The 24068-nt window shown below is 37.5% G+C and overlaps 1 protein-coding gene, 1 long non-coding RNA gene and 1 pseudogene across 2 annotated transcripts in view; 1 reads left to right on the top strand and 2 right to left on the bottom strand.

Moving 5' to 3' along the window:
* The window catches only part of CDC73 (cell division cycle 73), a 91937-nt gene that overhangs the window by 52927 nt on the left and 14942 nt on the right, over nt 1-24068 (top strand). Inside the window, exons 11-13 of the mRNA XM_027564411.1 lie at nt 10550-10607; nt 16576-16611; nt 16910-16997. Of these exons, the coding sequence (XP_027420212.1) occupies nt 10550-10607; nt 16576-16611; nt 16910-16997 (182 nt within the window). The remainder of the gene's footprint in view (nt 1-10549; nt 10608-16575; nt 16612-16909; nt 16998-24068) is intronic.
* On the bottom strand, nt 17425-18655 carry LOC113906380. The gene is made up of 2 exons (XR_003514863.1): nt 18048-18655; nt 17425-17846 (listed from the first exon to the last, which is right to left on the bottom strand). It is a non-coding gene; the product is annotated as an uncharacterized LOC113906380 (long non-coding RNA).
* On the bottom strand, nt 21613-23307 carry LOC113907016 (annotated as a pseudogene).

Below are 24068 nucleotides of genomic sequence, written 5' to 3'. Positions count from 1 at the left end.
TATATGTTTGTGGTCATATATTTTTGGTCCCACCTATTTTCCCTACTAATGTATGTTGTTTCAAATACAGATTTATGTTGCTTCCAATATTTTTAATTTTTTGTTTTTGTTATATTTTTTAGTACAAATGATGAATTGTGTTTTGTAGTTTTAGGAATCCTAAGACTTCTTTTTTTAAGGGGTGTATGTGATTTTCCTGGAAATGTTAGTTGGAACATTAAGAGTTTTATAGATGGGAAACCTAAGGCCTGGAGCTTTGGCTTTTCCTGGTAAAGTGTGAAGGATAGAACTAAAACCCAGGTTTCTTGGCATTTAGTCCCTGAGTCCACACATATTACATGTTCACCACTCTGTTTTTAATTAAACTTAGGTGGCAGAGTGATGGTTAAGCTTAAATATAAATATAAATATAAGCTTTAAATAAGCTTAAAATGACTTATTTTATAGAAGTATAAGTAGATCTTACGAGGTCACTATTGATCAATAATTCCTGACATAGGATTTGACTGTGCTAGTAGCAGCAGTGACTCAATTCATGTTGCATGCCAAGCCTGCTTGAGCTGTTATATAAATGACTTTTTTTCCGATAAGGTTTTATTATTGTAATACCCATTTTAAAGATGAAGAACCAGTGTTTAGAGTTATAAAACAATTATCCCAAATATCAGATGATTCGTGATAAGAAAGAGTCCAGCTGGGAATTAAAGCAAAAGTAAGTTGTTCTCAACCATTATGCTGCATGGCCCTGCTGGAGAACTGTGGGAATTTTTTTCCTGTTACTAGTACAGCATGGGGCTTCCCTGGTGGCTCAGTGGTAAATAATCTGCCTACTAATTCAGGAGGTGTGGGTTCAGTCTCTGGGCTGGAAAAATCCCCTGGAGAAGGAAATCGCAACTCACTCCAGTATTCTTGCCTGGGAAATCCCATGGACAGAGGAGCCTGATGGACTACAGTCCATGGGGTCTCAAGGAGTCAGATGTGACTGAGCACACCAGCACAGCATACCCAGAGATCATTCATAGGATTTTAAATGGATGTTTGTATTTTTGTTTTATTTACTTGATCAATAGATAGGTATCTGATCAACTGCTGTGTGCCAGCGTTTGCAATTTGGCACACCTTAATAAATGATACAAAAATGGTTTAGATGCATCCTTGCCCTTTCTCCAGGAAGGATAAAGCAGTTATTTTTGGCTGTTTTTTTGATTGCCCCACTGAATTTCTTATGGATCTTGACTATTAAGAGAACTCCGTAGATAAGCTGCTGCTTAGTGGTCCCTGTAGTGTTAGGTGGAGCCCTTGAATTCCCAGTAGACTATTGTCTCAACTGTGCTTGCAGAGGAGCAAGTGTTCATATAGCAAAGGAGACTCCTGAAAGCTCATGAAAGGATACCTGTGTGCCGAATCAGAATTTACTTTGAACTTTCAGGTACAACTGCATTCTGTTTCTTATGTTTAAGTTAAGCTAGCTTAGGAACTTTACAGAAAAACAGCAGTCATGAGATAAAAGTTCCTTCAGTGACTTTTTCTAGCAACCTGCATGTTTCCAGCCAAGAGAAGCTGTAAAAATCTTATGACAAGCAAGCTTGTAGAATCTCTTCCTTCAGTCTGGTTTCTTTTAAAATCTGAATTCTGTGGTTAAACTTTCTCACTAAATGTGACAGATTTCTTTATCAGACTCAGCAGACTGGCAGCTATTTTGTTAAGTTTTATAGTTATAAATGTCTTGTAATTTTTACTTGCATAGGTCTGCTTTTTAATTTTATAGCACATCCCTGGTGGGAAAATAGGTGAATATTACTATATGCATCATGGCCAGAATTATCCAGGTTCATATTAGGGTTTCCCCGTGCATGTCTAGAATATCCCTTAAGGAGCCAGAATTTAAAGACAGAATTTGCTGTGCCTCCTAACTCTTTAAGTCTTAAATCGGTACAGAAATAATAATAATTTTTTTATTCATATTGTTAATAGTTTTTGAGTGATTATCACATGATCAGTCAGGTATAGATTGGTTCAGTATGTAAAAGGAAAGGTAAGTGATTTCATGGAATTATACTACGTGTCTATATAAATTCAACTTAGTAAAAAGAATGCTGGAGAAAGGAATGTGGAGATAGCACTTCAACCAGGGCGGGTGATGAGCAAACAGCCTTGGGAGACATGAATCAGTTTTCCCTTCATTGGTCTCCATTCCTGTTTATGCTTTAGTCTGGCTAGTAGGCCCCTGAATGCAAGCCATTTATTTCACCTGAAAAACTAGCTATCTTTTTCCACTCCTGGAGAAAAATCTTAATGTTGTGGAGCAGATGTAATTTCCAACGTAATACACTGAAAAATTCCATTTGAACCAGTTAGTTAGGTAACACCTTCAGTTTTATTGAGATAATCAGCAGTTTTGCATGGCAGTGTTTACTTGGAGTTTATCTAGAGACTGCTTTGACTTAAAATCAAATGACATCTTTTTCATTACATAAAAAGATTTGGACAGATGGCATATTTTTGACTATTTAATAGTAGTAGTTTTCCTTTTTGAAAAAAAAATGGTTGTGTTTATTAAGAATTTGGTATTTTCCTTTGACTTTTATTGATGTTTTACAAAGCAGTTTTACTTTTCTTTGAACTCACAGAGCAGGAATTAGCTGGTTGCAAATTAGCAATCTCAGAATGACCACAAGTGTCAGTGTTTGCCTGCCTTACTATTTTGCCTTCAGTTTTCATAAGCTTATGCTCCAGTTACTCATAATGTTTAAGAATTTCTTTTGACTTGAAAGCGGAACTAAATTTAAATGTCTCTTTGACATTTGTCTATTTTAATTCACACAAAATATTAAATGATCCTAAGAGAAAAAGTAAAGCATCTAAAATCAGCAGTAATGTGGAAAGTACTGTAATAATAAAGGCATATCTCAGAGATATTTGGGGTTCAATTCCAGGCTACTGTAGTAAGTGTTACAGGAATTTTTTGTTTACCAGTGCATAGAAAAGTTATGTTCTCAGTACATTTTGTGCAATAATAGCATTATGTCTAAAAAACAATGTACATATTTTAATTAAAAAATGCTAACCGTGATCTGACAACATAAGGTTGCCATAAACCTTCGAACTTTTTTTTTTTTTTTTTAAAGTGCAGTATATGCAGTGCAGTTAAACAAAGTATGCCTTTTTGCTTGTATATGCTTTGGTTTCTCAGTAGCACAGCTCTTTCTTTTCAGCATAAATCAACTAGAATCTTTCAATTGTTTTTTTGGCACACACAGAATAATCTTAGAGGTTAGAGCTGGGGTTATCAGTGAGGTTGGTATTGAGCTTGATACTGCTTTCCTAGGACATGTTCTAGAAGTTTACGAGGGAAGGTGTTCTGGGCTGACAAAAAAAATGAAGAGCATTTAGTATATGTGGCCAGGGAATGTAGTGTGTTGGGACAGTTTTTGAAAACAACAAAGACTAGTCCTGTGTGCTGCAGGACTTCCAAATGTCCGTGTGTGTGTGTGTGTGTGTGTGTGTGTGTGAGAGAGAGAGAGAGAGAGAGAGAGAGTCAGTCCCCAGTCTCTGGGATCTAATGCTTGATGGTCGGGGGTGGAGCTGACGTAATTAATGACAGAAAGTCCGCAACAAAGGTAATGTGCTTGAATCATCCTTCACACCCCATCTCCTTGGGTCTATGGAAAAATTGTCTTCCGTGAAACCAGTCCCTGCTGCCAAAAGGTTGGGGCCACTGTGTTAGACCATTTTTATTATTAAACGAACCTAAAACATAATTGGAATACACTCGGAGAAGGCAGTGGCACCCCACTCCAGCACTCTTGCCTGGAAAATCCCATGGATGGAGGAGCCTGGTGGGCCACAGTCCATGGGGTCGCTAAGAGTCAGACAAGACTCAGTGACTTCACTTTCACTTTTCACTTTCATGCGTTGGAGAAGGAAATGGCAACCCACTCCAGTGTTCTTGCCTGGAGAATCCCAGGGACAGGGGAGCCTGGTGGGCTGCCGTGTATGGGGTCACACACAGTTGGACACGACTGATGTGACTTAGCAGCAGCAGCATGTTGCCTGTGCATTTCATTTTAAATGGTTAGAGGGGTCAGTGTAAAATATTCTTAAAGGGGATGTGTTGAGTTTGATAGAGTTGCGAAGCCTACTAGGTCCTCACCTTTAAATTGTTTCAGGCATCTTACTGGCCCGTAGCTGTAATTCTTTGATTCCCAAAATAATCAAATTAATATAATTCCAAACATGTAACCTTTGATAGAGAGAGCTGGGCAACAGAGTATTGTTTATCCACATGAAACAAAAGAAGAGCCAATTTACAAGCTATAGAGCAAAATTATAAGCTGTATAGGTTTGAAGAAACCCACGTTGAATTGTCTTCAAATGTAATCATTTAATTGGACCCTTCAGGTTGTACTGTAATGGCATTGTTCCTAGTGAAAAAGTATTACTTACATTAGAATAATGGAATTTCAGAGTAGAATTGGACCTTTGAGGTCATCTAAAAATCTAGTTTCCTCATTTTACAGGCAAGGTAACTAAGACCCTGAGAGGTTGAGATTTTTCTCAAAGGTTTGCTCTTAATGTAGCAAAGCCACATTAAGGTAGAACCTAGAGCTTGAGACTTGCAAGTCAAGTGTTTTTTTGCATTGATTTACTCTGTCTTGAGTTACATTAGTGTATTTGTTTTTAGTCCATGGACCCATGAGATTCACAAATGATCCTGTGGACCTTCTACATTACCTGTGTCCCTCTTCCACTATAAAAACAATTCTGCTGACTTTAAGTGAGAAAGAAAACTTTTATTAAATCTCAGTGAGAAAGAATTGTTCATTATGGACTTCGATGTTAAAGATCGGAACACACACTTTGGTTTGTTTCCAGTTGCGATGCTCTAATTGGCATTTTATCTAAATTATTTATTTGTAGATTAAGGAACTACATTCATGTGGATGTAATTTTTTAATCTCCAGATAAATAATTTTTAAAAACCTGACGTTTTCCCAGTATGATAGAATGCCTCTTTAAAAGAGTTTTGCATTATATCTCACTCTCTTTTGAAAATTTTTATTGCTGTATTTGGGTTCTCCAGAGAAAGAATCAATAGGGTAGATAGATTGATTGTGAGGAATTGGCACATGTGGTTAGGAAGACTGAAAAGTTCCAGGATTTGCTCTCGGCAAGCTGGTGACCCAGGGAAGCTGATGGGCTAGTGCAGCTCTTGTCTGAGCCTGAAGGACTGAGAACTGGAGGATGCATGGTGTAAGCGCTCCAGTCTGCGTCCAGGGCAGGAGAACCCCTGGTGTGCCCCCTCGACGCAGCCAGGCAGAGGGGAACGCTCCTCTGTTCTGCCTCTGTGTTGTCTTCAGTTCTTCAGTGGATTGGACGAGGCCCGTCTGCAGTGGGAGGGCAATCTGCCTTACTCAGTCTACAGATTCAAACATTCATCTCACCCGGACGCATCCTCATAGACATGTCCAGAATAATGTTTTAGCCAAATGCCAGGGATATTAATTCCTTATCAAATCTTTTCTCCCATTCTTTGGATTGACTTCTCTGTTGTTAGTGTCCTTTGATGCATGAAAGCTTTTAATTTTGATCAAGTCAGGTTTATCTGCTTTTCTTTTGTTTTCCTGTACCTTTTAGTACTACTTTCACATTCACATATTCGTGAAACTAATGTCAAATCTAATGTCATGAAGCTTTTACTCTGATTTTTTATCTGTAGGTTTTTAAATTTGTTTTAAAGTTCTATCTCCTAAATTTAGGTTTCTGACCCATTTTGAGTTATTAATAATTTTTGTAGATGATGTAAGGTAGTGGTCCAGCTTCATTCTTTTGCATGTGCATATCCAGTTTTCCTAGCACTGTTTGTTGAAGACTATCCTTTCCCATTGCATGGTCTTAGCTCCTGTGTCAAAAATCAGTTTGCCATGTACGTGAAAGTTTATTTCTGGGCTATCTTATTCTGTTAGTCTGTGGATCTGCCTTCATTCCCTGCTACAGTATTTTGATTACTCTATCTACAAGTTTTAAAATCTGAAAGTTTTAGTCCTCCAACTTTGTTCTTTTTCAGAATTAGTTTGGCTCTTTGGGGCTGCTTGAAATTCCACATCAGTTCTAGGATAAGTTTTTCTTTCTGCAAAAACACCTTTGGGATTTTGAAAGGGATTACATTGCATCTATAGATTGCATTGGGTAATTTTGAAATCTTAATGCTATTAATCTTAGCAGTCCACGAACATAGATGTCTTTCCATTTGTTTATGGCTTTAATTTCTTTCAGCATCAGTCTGAAGTTTTCAGTGGACAGTTTTTTTTTTTAATTTCTTGATTAAATTTATTCTTGAGTATTTGATTTTTAAATGCTATTCCAAATGGAATTGTTTTCTTAATTTCTTTTTTAAATTACTGATTGGTAGTATCTAGAGATGCTGTGGATGTTTGTGTGTTGATTTTGTATCCTGCAATTTTGCAGAGATAGTTGTGTAGACTACAGTATAGTATGAAGATAACTTTTATATGCACTGGGAAACCAAAAAAGTTTGTGTGGCGCACTTGATTGAGATACTAGCTTTATTGCAGTTGTATGGAGCCAAACTGGCAGTATCTGTGAGGTGTGCCTATATAGACACACCGTACTGGGTTTTAGAAATGTGTCAACTGTTTTCTGTGTTAGCAAACATTGTATATGTATACTCCAGGTTATGACTAGTCTAAAAAAACAAAAAATAAGTTGTACTTAAAATTTGTGTCAAGTTTTTTGCTCCTGAAACCTTTAATGCTTTTCAGCTTCTTTGTGATTTGCTCAGAGTTGCAGTTCCCTTTTTGTACCTAGTTTTTCTGAAATGATTTTCTTAAAGACTCATTCTGGAACTTAAAAAATTCAGCTGCTTAAGAAAAAAATCCTAATATTTGTGAGTTCTGAATATCAAATACAGATTTCATGGGAATAAGTTACTTTTTAAAAAAACAAAACATGCAGCTGTACAATTAATATTGATTTACTTTTTAAAAATGTTACTTTTTGTCTCATAAATACAGCAAAGAGGTAGATTATCAACTCCTAGAATCTCTGTGTGTGTGTGTGTACATATATATAGTCCATATGTTTTTTCATTAAGAAATTTCAGTGTCTTATTAATTTTTATATAAACAGCATTTTTCAGAATTAAATACAGTATATTTTTCACACTGATACTTGTTACAAATATCTTTTCTTACAATATTTTATATTATGGTGTTATTTTCTACTTAAACAGTGGCAGATACCAGTGTTCTTTCTCCCAATACCTAGACTCTCTTCACTTGCTAAAAGAAAGCAAGGAGGGATTGTAAACAGTTACCTTGTTTGGTTGTGTTATGTTTTGCAGATAAGGATTCTGTCACTTTCCCCCATCCCTTTTTGCCAGTTACTTCTTTTCCAGAATGCCTAAAGTCTTGGTGAAATTATAATGATTCTGACTTTTTAAAAGAAAGCAGGTTTTCCTCTCCAGTTAGCACAACTCGTCAGCTCTTGCAGTTGTTTTGTGCTGATACTTTTCTTCTCTCAGCTGAGGAGCATTTTTCCCCTAGTCCAAATATCTTTAAGAAGACAGAGTTGTCAGTCTGCTCCATATTACTGCCAATTATTATTTCTTCATTTTGTTTCTTTTATTCTTTGTTTTCCTTCTATTTCAGTTTCTTAACATATGCCAGATAGACCTCTGTGTAGCCTTTGAAAAGCTATTTTACCTCTCTTTTCTTCATCTTTAAAGGGTGCTAGAGTTAGGTTATATGGTTTCTGAGGTCCTTTATGTAGTGACTTATACAAAATAATGCAGATCAGAGTAATATGAGCTTTTAGCTGCTCTTGTATTGGTTATGGAGACCTAGAAATGGCTGTGAACTAACCATATGATTAGCAGAGGTCTTTGCTGTTTTCATTTCAAGGAGCTCACAGCCTACTGAAGTGGCATGGCTATATATGTGTGTGCGTTTGAACTTATTTGTGTTTACTTACCCAAAATTAAGCAAAGTTGTACTATAGTGACTGACAACTCAAAATTTTCAGTGAATTTGAGAAGACAAAATTAGATAAAACTCTCCTGGTTGTAGTTAACAGATTCTGCTCTAGTAAGTAAGACAAAAAAGTGTGTGGGTTGCATAGAATGAGATGAGGGATTTTGGTGACTCTTGGAATCAAGAAGATTCCAAGGATTAGTGGGAGAAGAGGTCTTACAGGCCACTGGAACTAGATAGGTATTAAGAGGGATATTATATTCCATGTCTCTTCTTGCATGCTGGTAACTTCTTTACATCATTCTGCAGATGGGTTTTCTCCATGAGTCATGAGACACGATTATCTGTAATTTTAGACTTAACTCCTTATAGGCTTATGACTAGCTGACTCCCATTTATTAAACACAGAGAACTCTCTGTAGACTGAGCCCAGGACTAGCCAGCCTTCTAGTCATATGTAGACAGAAGGAGGTCTGCCTATGTGCGTGCTCATTGTTCTTCCTGTCTCATTTTCTTCATTTTTCTTCCTTTTCTGTGTACTTAAACTGACCCATTTTACATGTGTGTGCTGTGCTTTGTCGCTCAGTTGTGTCCAAACTCTTTGTGACCCCATGGACTGTAGCCTGCCAGGCTCCTCTGTCCCTGGGGGTTCTCCAGGCAAGAATACTAGAGTGGGTTGTCATGCCCTCTTCCAGGGGATCTTCCCAACCCAGGGATCGAACCCAGGTCTCCCACACTCCAGGCAGATTCTTTACCATCTGAGCACCAGGGAAGTCCCAGTATTCACATGTAAGAATTCAAAAGGAATACGGTTAAGACTTAATCTTGTTATTATATAATATCTAGTTGATTCCTCCTTATAAAAGAAGATGGGAGAGAAAGCTAAAATCTCTTTGGTTAATTTCTATTTAGTGATTATCCTTTGGCTTCTGGTTTTTAGAAGTCTAAAACTGAGTTCAGTATGACCAACATTTGTAGAGCATCTGTTGTGTCCTGGGTACTAGATTTACAAAGATGAGTAAAAGCAGTTGTGTCCTCTAACATGAACTTAGAGAAAAATATAGGTCAGACAATTTCAGTGCATTAAAGGAAGTTAAATGTTGAAAATGGTCTCCACCTTAATAGTGACTCACTTCCTTTACATTTAAAATTTTACTTGAATATAATTTGCTTGTAGTATAATGACCATATCATTAGTAAGCTTGACAAATTTTTACAAAGTTAACACATTCATGGAACCAGCATCCAAAGTGACTCAGTCTCAACGACACCAGTGTATATAACTAAATGCATAATAGTGAAAATATTGGAAAAGGATGTACTGCTGTCCTCAAGTGCTTTTTTCCCCCAAAGAGTTTTTGCTAGTTGCCTCTGCTGCTGCTGCTTTTTTTTTTTTAATTTAGCTTTTTAGGTTTTTTGAGGGGGAAGGTATGCATGAGGCGTTTGGTATCTTAGTTCACCGCCCAGGGATGGAACCTGTGTGCCTTGCATTGGAAGCAGAGTCTTAACCACAGGACTGCCAGGGGAGTCCTCTTTTTTAACCCTTTTTTAAAAAAGCCTTTAAACTGAATGCCAGGAATCCTATTGTATTCCAAGTGAAATGCATTCTCTGTACATTTTACCATCGTAAAATCTCAGATTCTGAAGAAAATGTAATATGATTAAAGTGAACATTGTTTAGCAGGACTTCTTTAGAAATGTTTCTGTGGTTGTAGTAGTGATTTTTCTTATTATGGATATGTGTAATTTTCCTGATACTTACCGAATTTTCTTCACTTAAGTACAGCTAGAATAAAATCTTCATGAGTTACTAGCTGTTTTGAAATTTATACTTGTAGCTTTCTATAAAGAAAAATATTTTAATGAAAATTTAGTGTGAGTATGATTGAAACTATTGCAGTAAAGCTAGACAACTTTGAAGTCTGTTAAGCACTTCAGAGGTGTCTGTTCTTGAGTATATAATTGATGTACTTCAATCCTTAGCATATTTCCTTATATAGATTATGTGCTTTGTAATTACTTGAGATTTGTTATTCAGCTTTTAAGAAATTTTCAACCACTCTTAAATGTAACAAATCTCATGTTTGTAAATGGATTATTTTCCCTGAATATTTAAAGATGTTTAACTTGAAATATTTGTGTTTTTTAAAGATTCACTCAAAGTAACACTGTTTACATCTTTCTAATGTGAGATTATGTATCACTTATTAATTTTGAGATTCTTTAAGGGGAAAAAGATTGACTTGATTTTAAAACTGGTAATGACATTTCTGAGAATATTAAAATTGTCAGCAATTAAGTAAATCATTGAATATTCGAAAAATCTTACATACTTACAGTAACTAATGAATAGTAACAATTTAAGTATATTTTCGACTAAAGATTTCTCTTACCAACTCACAACCAGTAACATAAAAGGTAAGGTGCTTGTTTGTTTTAACTCATAGCATGTTCCATGACTGAGGGAGAGACAGACATTAATTTTTTTTTGCAGTAATTAAACAAAAGTGTTTATTGTGCAAAGGAATTTTAACACATCCATTTTTATTCTTTTAAAGGAAGGTGCATCAGCCCGGAAGACGCAGACTCCTGCAGCACAACCTGTACCAAGGCCAGGTAAAAATAGAAAAATTTTAGTTTTTTTCTATTATCACAACTGAAATTTTTGATACTATGTACTGCTTCAAAAGAATTAAATTTTACTTAAAATACTTCAAAACTAGTATCATAAGAATATTTACTTGAGTAAATAGGTATAGTTGAGTTACAGAAAATTTTTAAGAAAATATTTTTAACATTTTAGGAAAATGTTTTAAAAAGCTTTTTATTACATACCCATTCTCTCATCAGTTTTGTTTGAGTTCCGTGATAGTATGGTGGATGTGATTTTTGTCTTTTCCTATGGAAACATAGAACCATAATTTTAATAGATTGATAAGCAGTTTGATGTTTAGGATTTCAGATATCTGTATTATTGAGCATATTAGGTTCTATAACTTAAAAATATATATATTAATAAACAAGGCTAATATTAATATTATTTTTTTAATTTAATCCTTAAATTTTTTTGGTTACACTTCACAGCCTGTGGGATGTTAGTTCCCTGACCAGGGATTGAACCTAGCCCCTTAGCAGTAAGAGCACAGAGTCCTAACCACTGGACCACCAGGGAATTCCCAGAAGTTATTTTAAAAATGTTTTCTTTCCTTTTCCTGGTACCTAAAAGGATTGATCTTTATAAATGCATATAGATACAGACACTATATTCATTTTCAGTGTTTTAGGTTTGATTTACTGTTCATTTGTTCATTTTATTTTCATTTGTTCATTTTATTTTAGTGTTTAGCATAGTCTAGTATCAGTGCTGTTAAAAGTGGCTATTAAGAAAATGGTATTAATTGAAAAGGCCCAGTCAGGAATTTAACTGGTTGATCTTCCTTTTCAATTCGTTAGTGTCAGTAGTACAGATTTGCATATTTTTATTCATAGTATGTTCACACATAGGCTAATTCTAAAATTATATGATTATAAGTGTTCAGATTTTTGGAAGCACATTAAAAGCATGATGTTAAGAGGGGTTATATTGGGATAGTGTTGTAGGCTCTTTGACTGTGTCTTGGATCCACCTGGATCTTGACATGACCAGTATTTTTTTTCTTTCTTTTAATGACATTGGGTTGGTTTGAAATCTTTGTTAAATTTGGAGCACACTGGATGTAATTTATATCAGATGACAGAACTATGGGACTGTTTTTCAGTAGACAAGACCATGCCAAAAGCTGTTATGCGAGTACAAGGAAGAACAATTAAATCAGTTAAATATTATTTGAATGCCTTCCATGTGCTCAGTGCCAGAAACAAGAAGGAGCTAAAGGAGCTCCTTAGAGGAAGGAAGAAAAAGTCAGGGAAATAGGAATGGGCAGGCTGACATGGACCCCAGGAATGCAGCCTGGAATATTATAGAGACAGTGGAATGATTGATGTAGAATTCTTCGTTTTCCCTTGGACGGGGAAGGGTGGTTAGTCTAAGGAAGATCACATGAGAAATTCAGAAATGGTATAAAAAGGAACAAGTCACCACCCGAGGATTCTAGCTCTGTACTGTGCTGTGTATGAATAATTGTCTCCATTTCACATTTGCTCAAAATCACATGGCAAACAAAGGAAAGGGGTCGGGGTGGCACTAACACCCGCATAAACCAGCTTGTGTGCGTGTGCCATGGAATAGAGGGACAGGGAGGGGGCTGGGTCCTCCCAGCCAGTGTGTGATCTTGGAGACGGTCACGTGTGAAGCAGGGAGCTGTGGGTCCTTTCACCTCCTAATCTGTCGTTCTTTCTCAGATCTGCCAAGGTGCACTGGTGATTAAAATGACTGAAATAAATCTTCGAGAATATCTCATAATATAACAGATATTCTGATGTCCATCAATGTGAGGTCTCATTTCACTCGCTGATTGACCCCCATAGATCCACAGTCCCTACCTATCATTCCAGAAGCAAAGATTATAAGTTTTAATACTCACTAGTCAATAAGACTGACTTGAGTGGGTGTTAGCAGTTTGTCATCTTTGTCTTGATTCGTGTATTTTTGTTTTGCAGATTGTTAAAAATGTATTTGCTTTTTGGGTGCTACCCAGTTTTGAAGGGATATTTTGTAATATAGGGTAGGTTCATCTGGATTATCTTTTTAAAATGGAAAAAAAACCCACAATATTTCTGGTCGTGTCACATATTATACATGAGACAGCATAGATCTATATACTGTTGTTTGTTAGGTAGAGTTTGAATTATTAGGAAATAGGGACTGAACCATCTATCCTTTTTGCCTTCAGTGAAGGGACTCAGGGATGATGTTCCATTTTTGTTCACTGTTTCTTTCTTCTTTATTTTTTCACCAAATACTTTGCACTAGTTTTACCAGGCAAGTCCCTGGGTAAATGTAGTATTTTAAAGTGTTTACAATCATTCCTAATTTCTAAACATTCATTTAGGGAATGTAACTAACAAGAGACACATGTTTTCCAGTGAATTAAGAAGCACAAGCGTTTGATAAGCTCCGTAGTGGAATTTAATGTCATTTCCTTTTTTAGCCAGATTAAATCTCCTGCACACATCCCTGCTCTTGCTGCCTCTTGCATAAGTGACAACACATAAGTCACTTCTCTGGCTTTCATTCGTTACTTCTGTCTTGCAGATATGCTGATGTGGGCAGGTGACTACCCATAACCCTGTAGCTCTAGTTTATCTGCTGTCTTAAGATCTGCACGTGAGATTGAGAGGGGATTAGCCCTTTGTATATTTTAAACACATTTCTTATGCTCTTCAGTCATCCACTTCAGAATGTAGGTGGATTGCCTCATTCCATAGTTTTAAATCAATGTGCTGATGGTTTTCAAATTTGTGTCTCCAGTTCTTCTTACCTCTGGTGTCTTTTATTAACTGTTTAACATTTGGATGTGCCATAGGTATCTTAAAACTGGCTTAAAACCTTTTTTCTTTGATATTTTCCCCACAAGGTCTTCACATTCTTCTGCTTCTTCACAAGTAAATGACACCACTATCAACTCTGTTTCTTAAGTCCAAAACAAGTTAGTCTTTATTCCTCATATTTGTTTATTCTTCTCATCTAATGTGCCAGTGAGTTTTGTTAAATTTACCTTTTCTGTATTCCATATTTATCTATTTTCTCTTTATCTCCACTGCCACAATTCAAGTCTGAGCTACCATCATTTCTCTAGACTAGTGCATCTTGAAGTATTAGTCCCTGACCTGTTTATTTCTGGTCCTTAACAAGATACAGATAGGAGTTGAGAGTACAATACTGTTAACAGCATCCAGGTGCATGGCCAGGGTTCTAGCTGTTCATTTTTATTGCATGTTATTCAGTCGACCTTGGAAAGTTTACCGAGAACCCTTGCCTTAATTAACCACATTTAATTTGGGCGGCACCACTGTAGAATATTGGTGATCATCCTGAGCTTGCTGCTTACACAGTTGTCCCCGCGCCCTCCTTTTTTTTTGTTTTGGTTGTCTCCCTTTTACCTCTTAACTAAAATTACTATTTTTCCCTTACAGAAAGTGTAATATGAAAATCAAATTATGTCACTTTCTGGCTTAAAAGTTACAGGGTTTTCTAACAGAATTTAAATACAAGCTTAACATGACCTAGCAGGCCCTTCATGAATTGGCTCCTACATATATTTTTAACCTCCTGTCCTGCACCCTTCCTTTTGCCTGTCTACACATTTGCAGTTCCATAAGCACGACAGTTTCTTCCTGCCTTTGGCATTGGCCCACATTCCTACCTCTTATCTAGACTGTTCTTTCACTTGTTCTTTGCAAGTTTGCTCCTTTTTATCCTTCAAATCTCAGCTGAAATGCCATTTCCTTTGAGAGGCTTTTTCTAAGCATTCTGTCTAAAGGACACTTTAATATCAGTGTACATTCATTTTGTTCCTTAATATTGTGTATTCAAATTTGTTTTTATGTGTTTATTTGTCTGTTTTGTTATCGTCTGGTTCCCCTCCTTTACTTGAACGGTCTTTGAGGGCAGGGATTATTTTTGTTTTATTTATCATTATAAAAATAAAAACCTAGCAGAGTGCCCTGTACGTAGGCTCTGAATACTTAAGGAGAGAATATAATTCTATTTGGAAGCAAGTACAGCAACAGTAATTGCCTGTTCTCAGCTTGTCAGTGGTCAGTTATGGTGTTTGCTGAAGGCATTGGTTGTGGCGGTTCTGCTGCAGTACATTTAGCATCGGCCATGGCTGTGAGGTTCGGTAAATAGTAAATATGCCCAGGATCTGGAGAAGAACTTAACTTGCTTTGTTGTTCTTATGAGTCTTACAACAGAATCAAGATGTAGAAATTATTGTCTCTGTTTTATGACTGAGGACAGCTGACGCTGAGTGGCATTCATCTCAGTGTGCTGGGGGGGTCATTGTCTAGAAAGTGGCAGAATGGAGACAGAATCAAGCTCCGACTCCAGGCTATTGCTTTTCCTTCATGCTCCTCATGGACTCAGCATTATTCCACTCTTTGCTCCTCCTGCCTTTAGATCAAGCTCATCCTTAGCATGTTCATCACTGTGTCCCTGCCTTGGTCCTTAATTATAGTTATTTATTTATTTATTTTTTGCTAAACATCTAAAGTTTATTTTTAACATGTGAGCTTTTATATTTCATCTTTTTCTAACTCTCTTCTCAGCTTTGATTTTAATGAATCTTTCTTTATATTCCTGAGTCCATTATGGGCTTCCTTAGTATATCTGATATTTCAGTCAAAGATTGCTTTGTTCTCCTTACTTGTTCTCCTAGCTACTCCTGTCTCCAGTTTGTACATCTGTCTGTCCATCCCACCTTTCCTTTATCTCTCTGTCAAATTCCACGTGTTTATTGAGATTGTATTATATTGCAGATGATAATGTCTTGCTCTACATGTTGATGTATCCATGAGTCCTGTTTCTAAAAATAATTTAAGAAAGTTTTAGTATCTGTTTCTCAGCAAAAAGAAAGATGACAACACTTTGATAAATATACATGTGAACTTGTGTTTGTATTTTATCTTTCTTTGCTTTCTGTGGCTACAAGATCATACTTCTGGACTCCATAATGTTTTATCATAATCAAATAGCTATACAAAGGAGAACAAAGTACTAGTTAAAATGTAGCATTTTACTGCTTTTGAAATAGAACATATTCCAAAGATGTGTGTACTTTGCTTTAAAAGTGGTATGTCGAAGAACTGATGTTGAATTAGAATTTTAAACTGTTGACTTTTTATTTTTTGTGATTTAAAAAATTAATTCTAGCACAGCACATGGCACATAGAAGGCAGTCAGTAAAAATTTATTGTATGAATAAATACTGAAAATTGAACATGCAGCACTTTCTATCCTAAAATATGTTCATCTTGAACTAGACTGATGTTACCATTATTATGCCAACAAATGTTTTTATTTATTATAAAGTCCATTGTATATATAAATAATAAAGAGAAATGAATATTCATGTTTTTATAATATACAAAATTATTGATAATATGGGCAGTTCCAGAAAAAAGACCTTCACATGACTCATTGCTAATAAAATAAAAACAAAAAATTTTGAAAAGAGAGATAAAGATAAATATTTTAGGTCTTAGTTACTGGGGTAGCATCTTTGTTTTTCCTCCACAGAGGTTAATTACATTTCCCTTTCCCAGCCCTTCTCCCAGTCCTATATCCTCTTGTAGTACTCTGTGTTTTTATATTTATCACAGAGTAATCAGTTAATTCAGAAATTATTTATTTGCCTCCTTTTCTGGACCCTAACGTCTATGAATGTAGATTCTCAGTGCCTAGCAATGCTATATATCCACTTTGTTTATAACTACTGATTGTTGAACTGCTGAGGCACTATAGTGATTTTCTGAAGCAGAGAAATAGCTTCATATTATTTAAGAAACTTGCAGTACATTAAAAAAAATTTTAATGAGTCATGTAAATACAAATATTTTTGGCCTTATTTGCTTTGTAAGTTTGAAAAGAAGAATGTGATTTTTATAACACTCAAATACTTGGATTTTTTTTTTTTTCTTACAGTTTCTCAAGCCAGACCTCCCCCAAATCAGAAGAAAGGTAAAGTTGTGCATGTGACTCTAAACTTGCTTTAAAAAGTAAGCTCTTGCTTAACAACCAGGACTGATGGCCTTCTCATGCAGTTGTAGCAGATGTTTGTGTTTGGTGTCCATTCTGAGTGGTTAGTGCTCAAGCTGTCCTGATCATTAACTAGTCTGAATATCACTGCTGCTTAAAGTAGCTTTTAGCTCAAAAGAGTGAAAAATATAAATTTGCAGGCTTTTACTTTTTAATTATGAAAGTAACTATAATTCCTTTAAATAACCTATTTGATACCTTGAAAATTCTGTCTTTATAGGATCTCGAACACCCATTATCATAATTCCTGCAGCTACCACCTCGTTAATAACCATGCTTAATGCAAAGGACCTTCTCCAGGACCTGAAGTAAGTAATTTGCTAAACTGTTCTTTTTGTAGGACATGGAGCTTTTGTTGAGAATTACTAGTTACTGATTCAGTATTTCTTATTTTGAGAAAACAAACATTGAATTTCAGTGCTATTGTCTGCAAAGATAGTCTAAAATATAATTTTCAAAAACAGAATATATTCTTTTATATCTGAATCCTTTAGGGAAAACTATAGAAACTCTGACTAAAGTCTTAATGAAAAGGTTATCATTTAATTTTTAACATGAATTGTTTTGCTTTGGCTAGAGAGCTTGAAGGGGTTGTAAAACAAATTCAGGTTGTCTTCTCCTCATTTCCAAGTTCCAGGAAAGAACCAGAAAAGTAAAATGTACTTTAGATTAATTGATGTATATACCCTAGAGGGAGGAGGGGGGACCATAGTTGGTGTTTGTTTTTTTTTTTTAAATTATATGACATTTTTATTTTAGGCTGCAAAAACAAAAATGAGCAAACAAACAAACAACCAAAAACTTGAAATAGGCTTGTCAGATGATGTAAATTCATCCTTTCCAGGGAAGCAGAAGGTAGATCAGTACAGGTTATCCTCAAGGCCACAGACATCCTGCTTCACTGCTGCTTGCACTCTGCTGGATTTTGATCCTTTTTGGGTTATAGTCTGGATCATTTTCCTCATCTCCTCCTTCTTCCCCTTCCTCATCCGCTTCTTCACCTTCTTCATTGTTATCATCGTCATCATTTTCAATAGCTTCTCCAGTAAAGTATAACACTGATTTTGGGATTATATGCTCACGTAAAAAGTGACCAATTTCAAAGTCTGCAGCGAGGATAGTTTCAGAATCATCATCCAGATCTCCACTCTCAGGAACTTCAGGAGGGGCTAAAGAAAGAGTCATTAGAAACTGTTTTGGTCACAGTATGAACTGTCCCACGTCCCTTGTGTTTCTGCTTCCTCTTAATCATTTTCAGAGTGACATTCTTCCCTTTTTTCCAATCTATCTGGGACCCTATACAACCCACAATTTCCGGTCCATCAAAAGAAAAGGGATCAGAATCATTTGGTTCTGACCTCATCCTATATGTCTTTGTCAACACTTCATTTGTGAAATATTCATTGGGTTCAAAGTGAAATTCTAAGACAAAACTCATAGGTTGACCAGCATCTGAGAACTTCACTTTAATGTCTTTCAAGTGCTTCAGAATAGGTTCTTCATGTTCCTGAACCATATCACTGAGCAAGTCAACATTCTTAAAAATGGTCAACCAAAACAGGAATTCCCTTGGGATCTTCTTTTTCTTCATCCTTTTTCTCATCTTCAATCTTGGCCTTTTCTTTTAGCTCCTCTGAAATTTCATCTTCCTCATCTGGTTTCCATTCACATTCTTCTTATGTAGGTTCATAAATGGCATTAATGGTCTCAAATTGCTTATCAAACAGAGGCTGATAAAGAACAGCATACTTTCTTTCAAGATTATGAACTTCCTCATAGAATTTGGCTTCTATCTGTGCACATTTAACTTGAAGGTTTTTGAGAGCATTCACTCGTCTTTTAACTACCCTCGGCAAGCTTTCAATATATCCTGTTGGTGTTTCTACCAGACCATCAAGTCTTTCTTGAAGGGCTGCAAGAATCTGAGGATTTTGCATCATCTGAACAGTCAGCTCACACGCTTTGATTTTTCTTTCTTCACCAGTTTCTTCTTCTACTTCTTCAACATCATCCAAATCTTGATCAAGTTCAGACTGTTCTTTGTTGTTGATATCTGCCGTGTTGTACAAATGCCAAATATCGGTGGCTAGCACGGGGAGCCAGGCAGCCCGAGCTGTGCAGGCAGTGACTCAGGGTGGCGGGAGGAGCAAGAGGTGGTGCCGTGAGCAGATGGTGCTAGAAAGGGGACCATAGTTTGTTAACCTAGACGTTAATTAGTAAAAATTGGTTGAAGAAGCAAAGAGGAAACCTATATCCTGTATTAAAATTTCCAGATGCTTAACTTTCTCAGTAAAATAAAGATGACAGTTCTTAAAGAAACAAAAACAACCTTCAAAAAGAAAATCATGCTGCTTCTAGATAACTTACAACTTAAAAATGAGTAGCAAAATAAGTTGTAATACTTACTGACTCTAGGTTTTAATAGATGCACAATTGAATTTTAAGTGCCAATGACTTAAATAGCTGTATAAAATCCTATGTAACTGGCACATGCAAGTGTATCTTTGGTATTTTTTCTTTAATACTTACGAGTGAAATTTTCAATGACCTTTTTTCCAGTAACAATATGGAAAGAAGGAATTTTTAGGTTTTATTTCCTCATATTTTGTTAGGCTTTTTTTTTGTGGAGTTTAATATTGAGACAGTGCTGTGGATTACTAAATAATCTACAGTTCCTCAAGTACTCTGCAGCTGGGCAAATATGAAACATAATTGTTTTTGCCCATCTCTTGAAATAGATTTGATAATAGTTAAAATATTATAATAAAAGTAGTAATTAGTACATAGAAGTCACAAAGTAAATTTTAGTATCTTTTTCCTTAGCCTTCCTACCAAGAAAGCAAAGAATTTTAACAGACTACCTTCTTTGGATAGATCATGCCTAATTTTTCTTCTGAGTTTAAAACACTCCCTTCATTGTTTAACACCTCATTGCAACTGACATCTCCCCTACAGCTTGAGTCAGCTTGAGGCTTTGCTATGTAATTAATGCATAATTGAAACCTCCTCCACACAATTATAGTACTGGCTGTATCCCATAGCTCATGTTGGCATAGATTCTGTTTGGTTTCATGTAAACTGAGGATTCTTCAGTTTTCTAGCCCTTCAGTAAGTAAATGAAATGAGGCAAAATAAATCCTGCCCTCACCTTTAACATTCTAAGTAACAAAATCAAGGTTCTATTATGGAAGTATTAAGTGCTTTGACATTTATAAACATGATCTTGAGAGAAGTTTCACTGGGCCCGTGAGCTTATTTAAAATAAACTGGTTGAATGGTGCTTGTGATTCTGGCTATGACGGTCCTCGCATAGGGTAGAGTTCCAGCGGGGAAAGATTACATAGAGGGCGTGCTCCAGAGATAGACCGAGAGTTCCCCTTGCATCAGTAGAACACTGTTCAGCACATGCATATGGGGGACTACTTAAGGCCTGGGAAAGAGCAGGCAGGAGAGCAGTCTGAAGCTCACAATGGACCATGAATGCTTCATGTACCCAGCTGCCAGAGCAGTGCAGAATGCTTCAACCACTTTGGAAAACTGTATAGGAATTGATTTATTACATTGAAGATGTCATTGCACCATCTTTATAATAGCTTACTTTTTTTATGATCAGAGGTCAGCTGTGATAATCAGTACTTGGAAGGATATCTGCTTAATCTTGTTAAAGGTCATTGTAAATTTGTTTATCTGCTATACCTAGGTGTAGATTTCTTACATATCCCTCCTTGGGATTCATCAGAATTGAATCTGTGGATTTGTTTTTCATCCGTTCACAAAGTCTTGTTTCTTAGCACTTTGACATTATCTCTTTGTTTCCCCTTCTTCCCTTTTTGTTTCTCTCTTCTTTCTGGGACTTAAATGAGACGTACTATAGACTTTCTCATTTCATCATATATGTCTGTTATACAGCTCTGCTTTCCTTCTGTTTCTCTGTCACCTGCATTCTTGATCATTTCTGAAGATTTAACTTCTAGTTGTCTGTTCCTTTGGCTATCTCCTAGTGTGATGTTGTCTGTTCATTTCATTTTAAAATTCAGATGTCTTATTGTTTCTATTTTAGAGGTTCTGTTTAGTTCTTTTTCAAATCTTTGGTGCTCCTTCGCTCCCCATTGCCTTTTTTTCAATAATTTCTTTTTCCCTCTACATACTTGCAGGCTTGTTTCACAAGTTTGGTCTTTGATGGCTGCATCATTGGAAGTCCTTACTAATCGCTTTCTTTTATCTGTTGTTTCATTCATGATACCTTGTTTCCTTGTGATTTAGGGGTTTTTCTTTTGTCTTTTAACTGTTCATTTAGTGGTTTTCTTTGTTTTCATTTTGTGATTTCTGTTTGTTCTCCTTGGAATTTTTTCTTGTAGAAATTCTTTGAGTTCCAGAACGAAGATTTGCTTCCCCGCCTCGCCCCCAAAAGAGGTTTTATTTCCTTTGGTCCACAGTTGGTATTTCACATTATTTCTTGGTCCCAGGGCTCCTGGGAAGGGGCTGATCCCTGTGGGGGCCTCTGGGTGGGGGTCCCTGTGCAGTACTTGGTCGGGCAGTGAGGGGAGCGGGGGCCGGCTTTGTCTCAAGCACTCAGAACTCCACTGTCCTGCCTGGGCCTCAGTGTCCCCACTAGGCCCCTGGGAGGGGCCAGGATTGGTGGTCTGAGGGTCCTCGGGAAATCGATGAGACCTAAAATATTTTGGGACTATGGTCTGACCTTCTGTCAGCATCACTGCCACCCCTGCCGCCCTCCCCCCCAACCCCAACACACACACACACTCCCCTGAACAAAGTATTTTCGTTTGACTAAAACTGCCTGAAACTTCTGTGGGTCCAGAAACCACAGACTGATTGGCAGGAAAAAGAGAAGTGGGGTAGGTATAACCGGAAGCTACTCAGGGCCAGTTCCCCTCCCTGCCTGGGTTTCTTTTTCTCCCTGACCTAACAGCTTGGCCCAAAGTCTGCTGGGAAACCTGATGCCTGGAGCTGCCCTGGTGGGGACCCCCACCCCACATGCATCTGGCTATGGCCTTTCTCCCTTTCCCCCAGACTCTTAACTGGTAGCACTCTGACATAAAATAAGACAAAAAACAGGAAAACCCAGATAGGGCAATGATGTGGGAAGACAACCCACACGGGTGTCTCAGGAGCCCTCCTCCTCCTGTAGTAGAGGGGGCACTCTGAGGGTGCCACTGGGCCCTGAGGGCAGTACTTGGGGTCGTATATCTGCCAGCCCAGGCCAAAGACCTAACCACTCTGGTTGGCACCCTGCGTGTAGCCCATCTGTAGGGACATGGAGGAATTGTCACATTTGTCTGTCCCCAGCTTTGTGTTGTAAATGTGCCACCGGGTCCCTGGAGCTGTCGTGCCCACCTGGCTGTCACACTTATTTGTGCCCAACTGGAGGCTGATGGTCAAGTGGTCCATGGGGGGCAGGATATGGTTTTTGGGGTCATACAGATGCCATCTGGTGCCAGAAGTGGTCATGTCCGACTGGCTGGCACATTTGTTAGTGCCCAACAGGAACCCAATGACGCACTGGCCCATCTTCACGGTGGCATCATCAGAGTCTCGCCCCTACTTCTCCAAGTATTTGATGCCAGTGTCCACGCCGCTCTGCATCCCCTTTGTCTTGGCCTTCCTGGCCAGGGCAAGAAAGAGACACCTGCACCTGCGTCAAGTTCCCACTTTCAAACAAGTCGTTAGCCTCCAACAGGTCAGCGGGGTTCATGCTGTAGCTGACCATGGCCTTGATGAAGTTGGAGAGGTTTTCTAGCTGGTGCCACTTCTGCATGGAGCGGTTGGTCTTAGGGGTTGAGCCCAGCTGCAGTTTATTCATGCATGTGCACAGGATGGTCCCGTCCTTCAGACCCTTCTGGAAGTCCGGGTTGATGGAGAGGCCGGTCAGTCCTCAATCTGGCTTTAGAGCTCCACCTCCTCCAGGGTCGTTTTTGGACTGGAGTTGGTTCTTGACCTTGGCAGAGAGCCTGCGGGAGGGCCCCTTGTTGAAGTGCGTGGAGCTCATGGCTGGCGGGCGAAGATTTGCTTTTGCGTTTGATAAGCACCTGGTGGCATACGCAATCCAACATCGATAGCTTCACGTTAAATTCTCAGTTTGAGGTTTTTTTTAACACCAGATATTATTGCTTGTTTTTTTCCCACACAAATTTCAACTTCTTTTATTTAGAAGAAAGGAAAACTGTATTTTTAATCTGGGAAATACTGATAAAATTGTTCATTTTTCAAAATGATATATAGACTTAAAATCTGGAACTTGTCTAATGATATCTCATTTGCATTTTATATTATACTAAGGAAATTATTTTAGAGATTTGTTACTTGTTTAAACACTGGTGACTTTAATCATATTATCCATACTCCTTCATAGTCATAGAATGTTAAGTGGAATAAATAAATAATGGTAGAGTCGGTGGATGTCAGAATATTTCTCCAGATTGCAGATATCCATCCAGGCAATTGTGCAGTTCTGGTTGTTTTTGTTAGATAATTTTTTGTGTTAAGTATTAAAAATCAACTCAAAGTAGCTTTATTGTAAAAAATAATTGGCTCAACATAACTGAAAAGTCCTGGCTTCTGACACAGTTGAATTCAGTGCTAAATGAAATAAGCAGGAGTTGGTGCCTCTATCTCTTAGGCAGGTTCTCCTTCTTCAGGGGCAAAGATGACGTATCAGAAACTCCAAGTTACCAGTCACCACAAAGAGACAGTGCTCATTTCCCAGTAATTCCAGCAAAAATCCTGGGATTAAATCCTGTTTGCCTGGCTTGTACAGTGTAACAGGTGTATTTCTGAACCAACCACTGTGGTCAGGGTTGTTAATTTTTGCTTTAAATCCAAATGAGGTCCAGTTTACAATTCTGAGATTTGATTTTTCTTTCAGTTGTCAGGGTGTTGGTTAGGGCTGAGACGAGGTTAGGAAAACGGGTGGGCAGTAGGTTTATTTCTCGTTTACATTATACTGAACTCCCAGAGTCCTAACTTTATGAAGGAAGTAATTTCTGTTAGATTCTCTACCTTGAGCAGAATATGGGATTTGTTTCTTCTTCCAAGAGTCTAGTGAAATAAGAGACAAAACTTAAGTTTAATTAGTTTGCCACTGCCTTCCATGGGTTGAAGTCTGCAGTGTTATCCTGACCTTTTTGAGTTCCATTCTTTACTCAGTTCTCTGGCCCAAGGATTCTTTACTTCTTGCTAGCTAGCAAGAGAAGGAAATGGCAACCCACTCCAGTATTCTTGCCTGGAGAATCCCAGGGACAGGAGAACCTGGTGGGCTGCTGTCTGTGGGGTCCCACAGAGTCGGACACGACTGAAGCGACTTAACAGCAGCAGCAGCGAGCTCAGAGATGCCTTTAGAATGTTCTTTATAATTTATTCCA

The sequence above is a fragment of the Bos indicus x Bos taurus genome, chromosome 16 (genome assembly GCF_003369695.1).
Source record: "Bos indicus x Bos taurus breed Angus x Brahman F1 hybrid chromosome 16, Bos_hybrid_MaternalHap_v2.0, whole genome shotgun sequence".
In the NCBI taxonomy this organism is placed as follows: Eukaryota; Metazoa; Chordata; class Mammalia; order Artiodactyla; family Bovidae; genus Bos; species Bos indicus x Bos taurus.
Note: the sequence above shows the minus strand (reverse complement) of the source record. Positions and strands in the feature narration are given on the sequence as shown.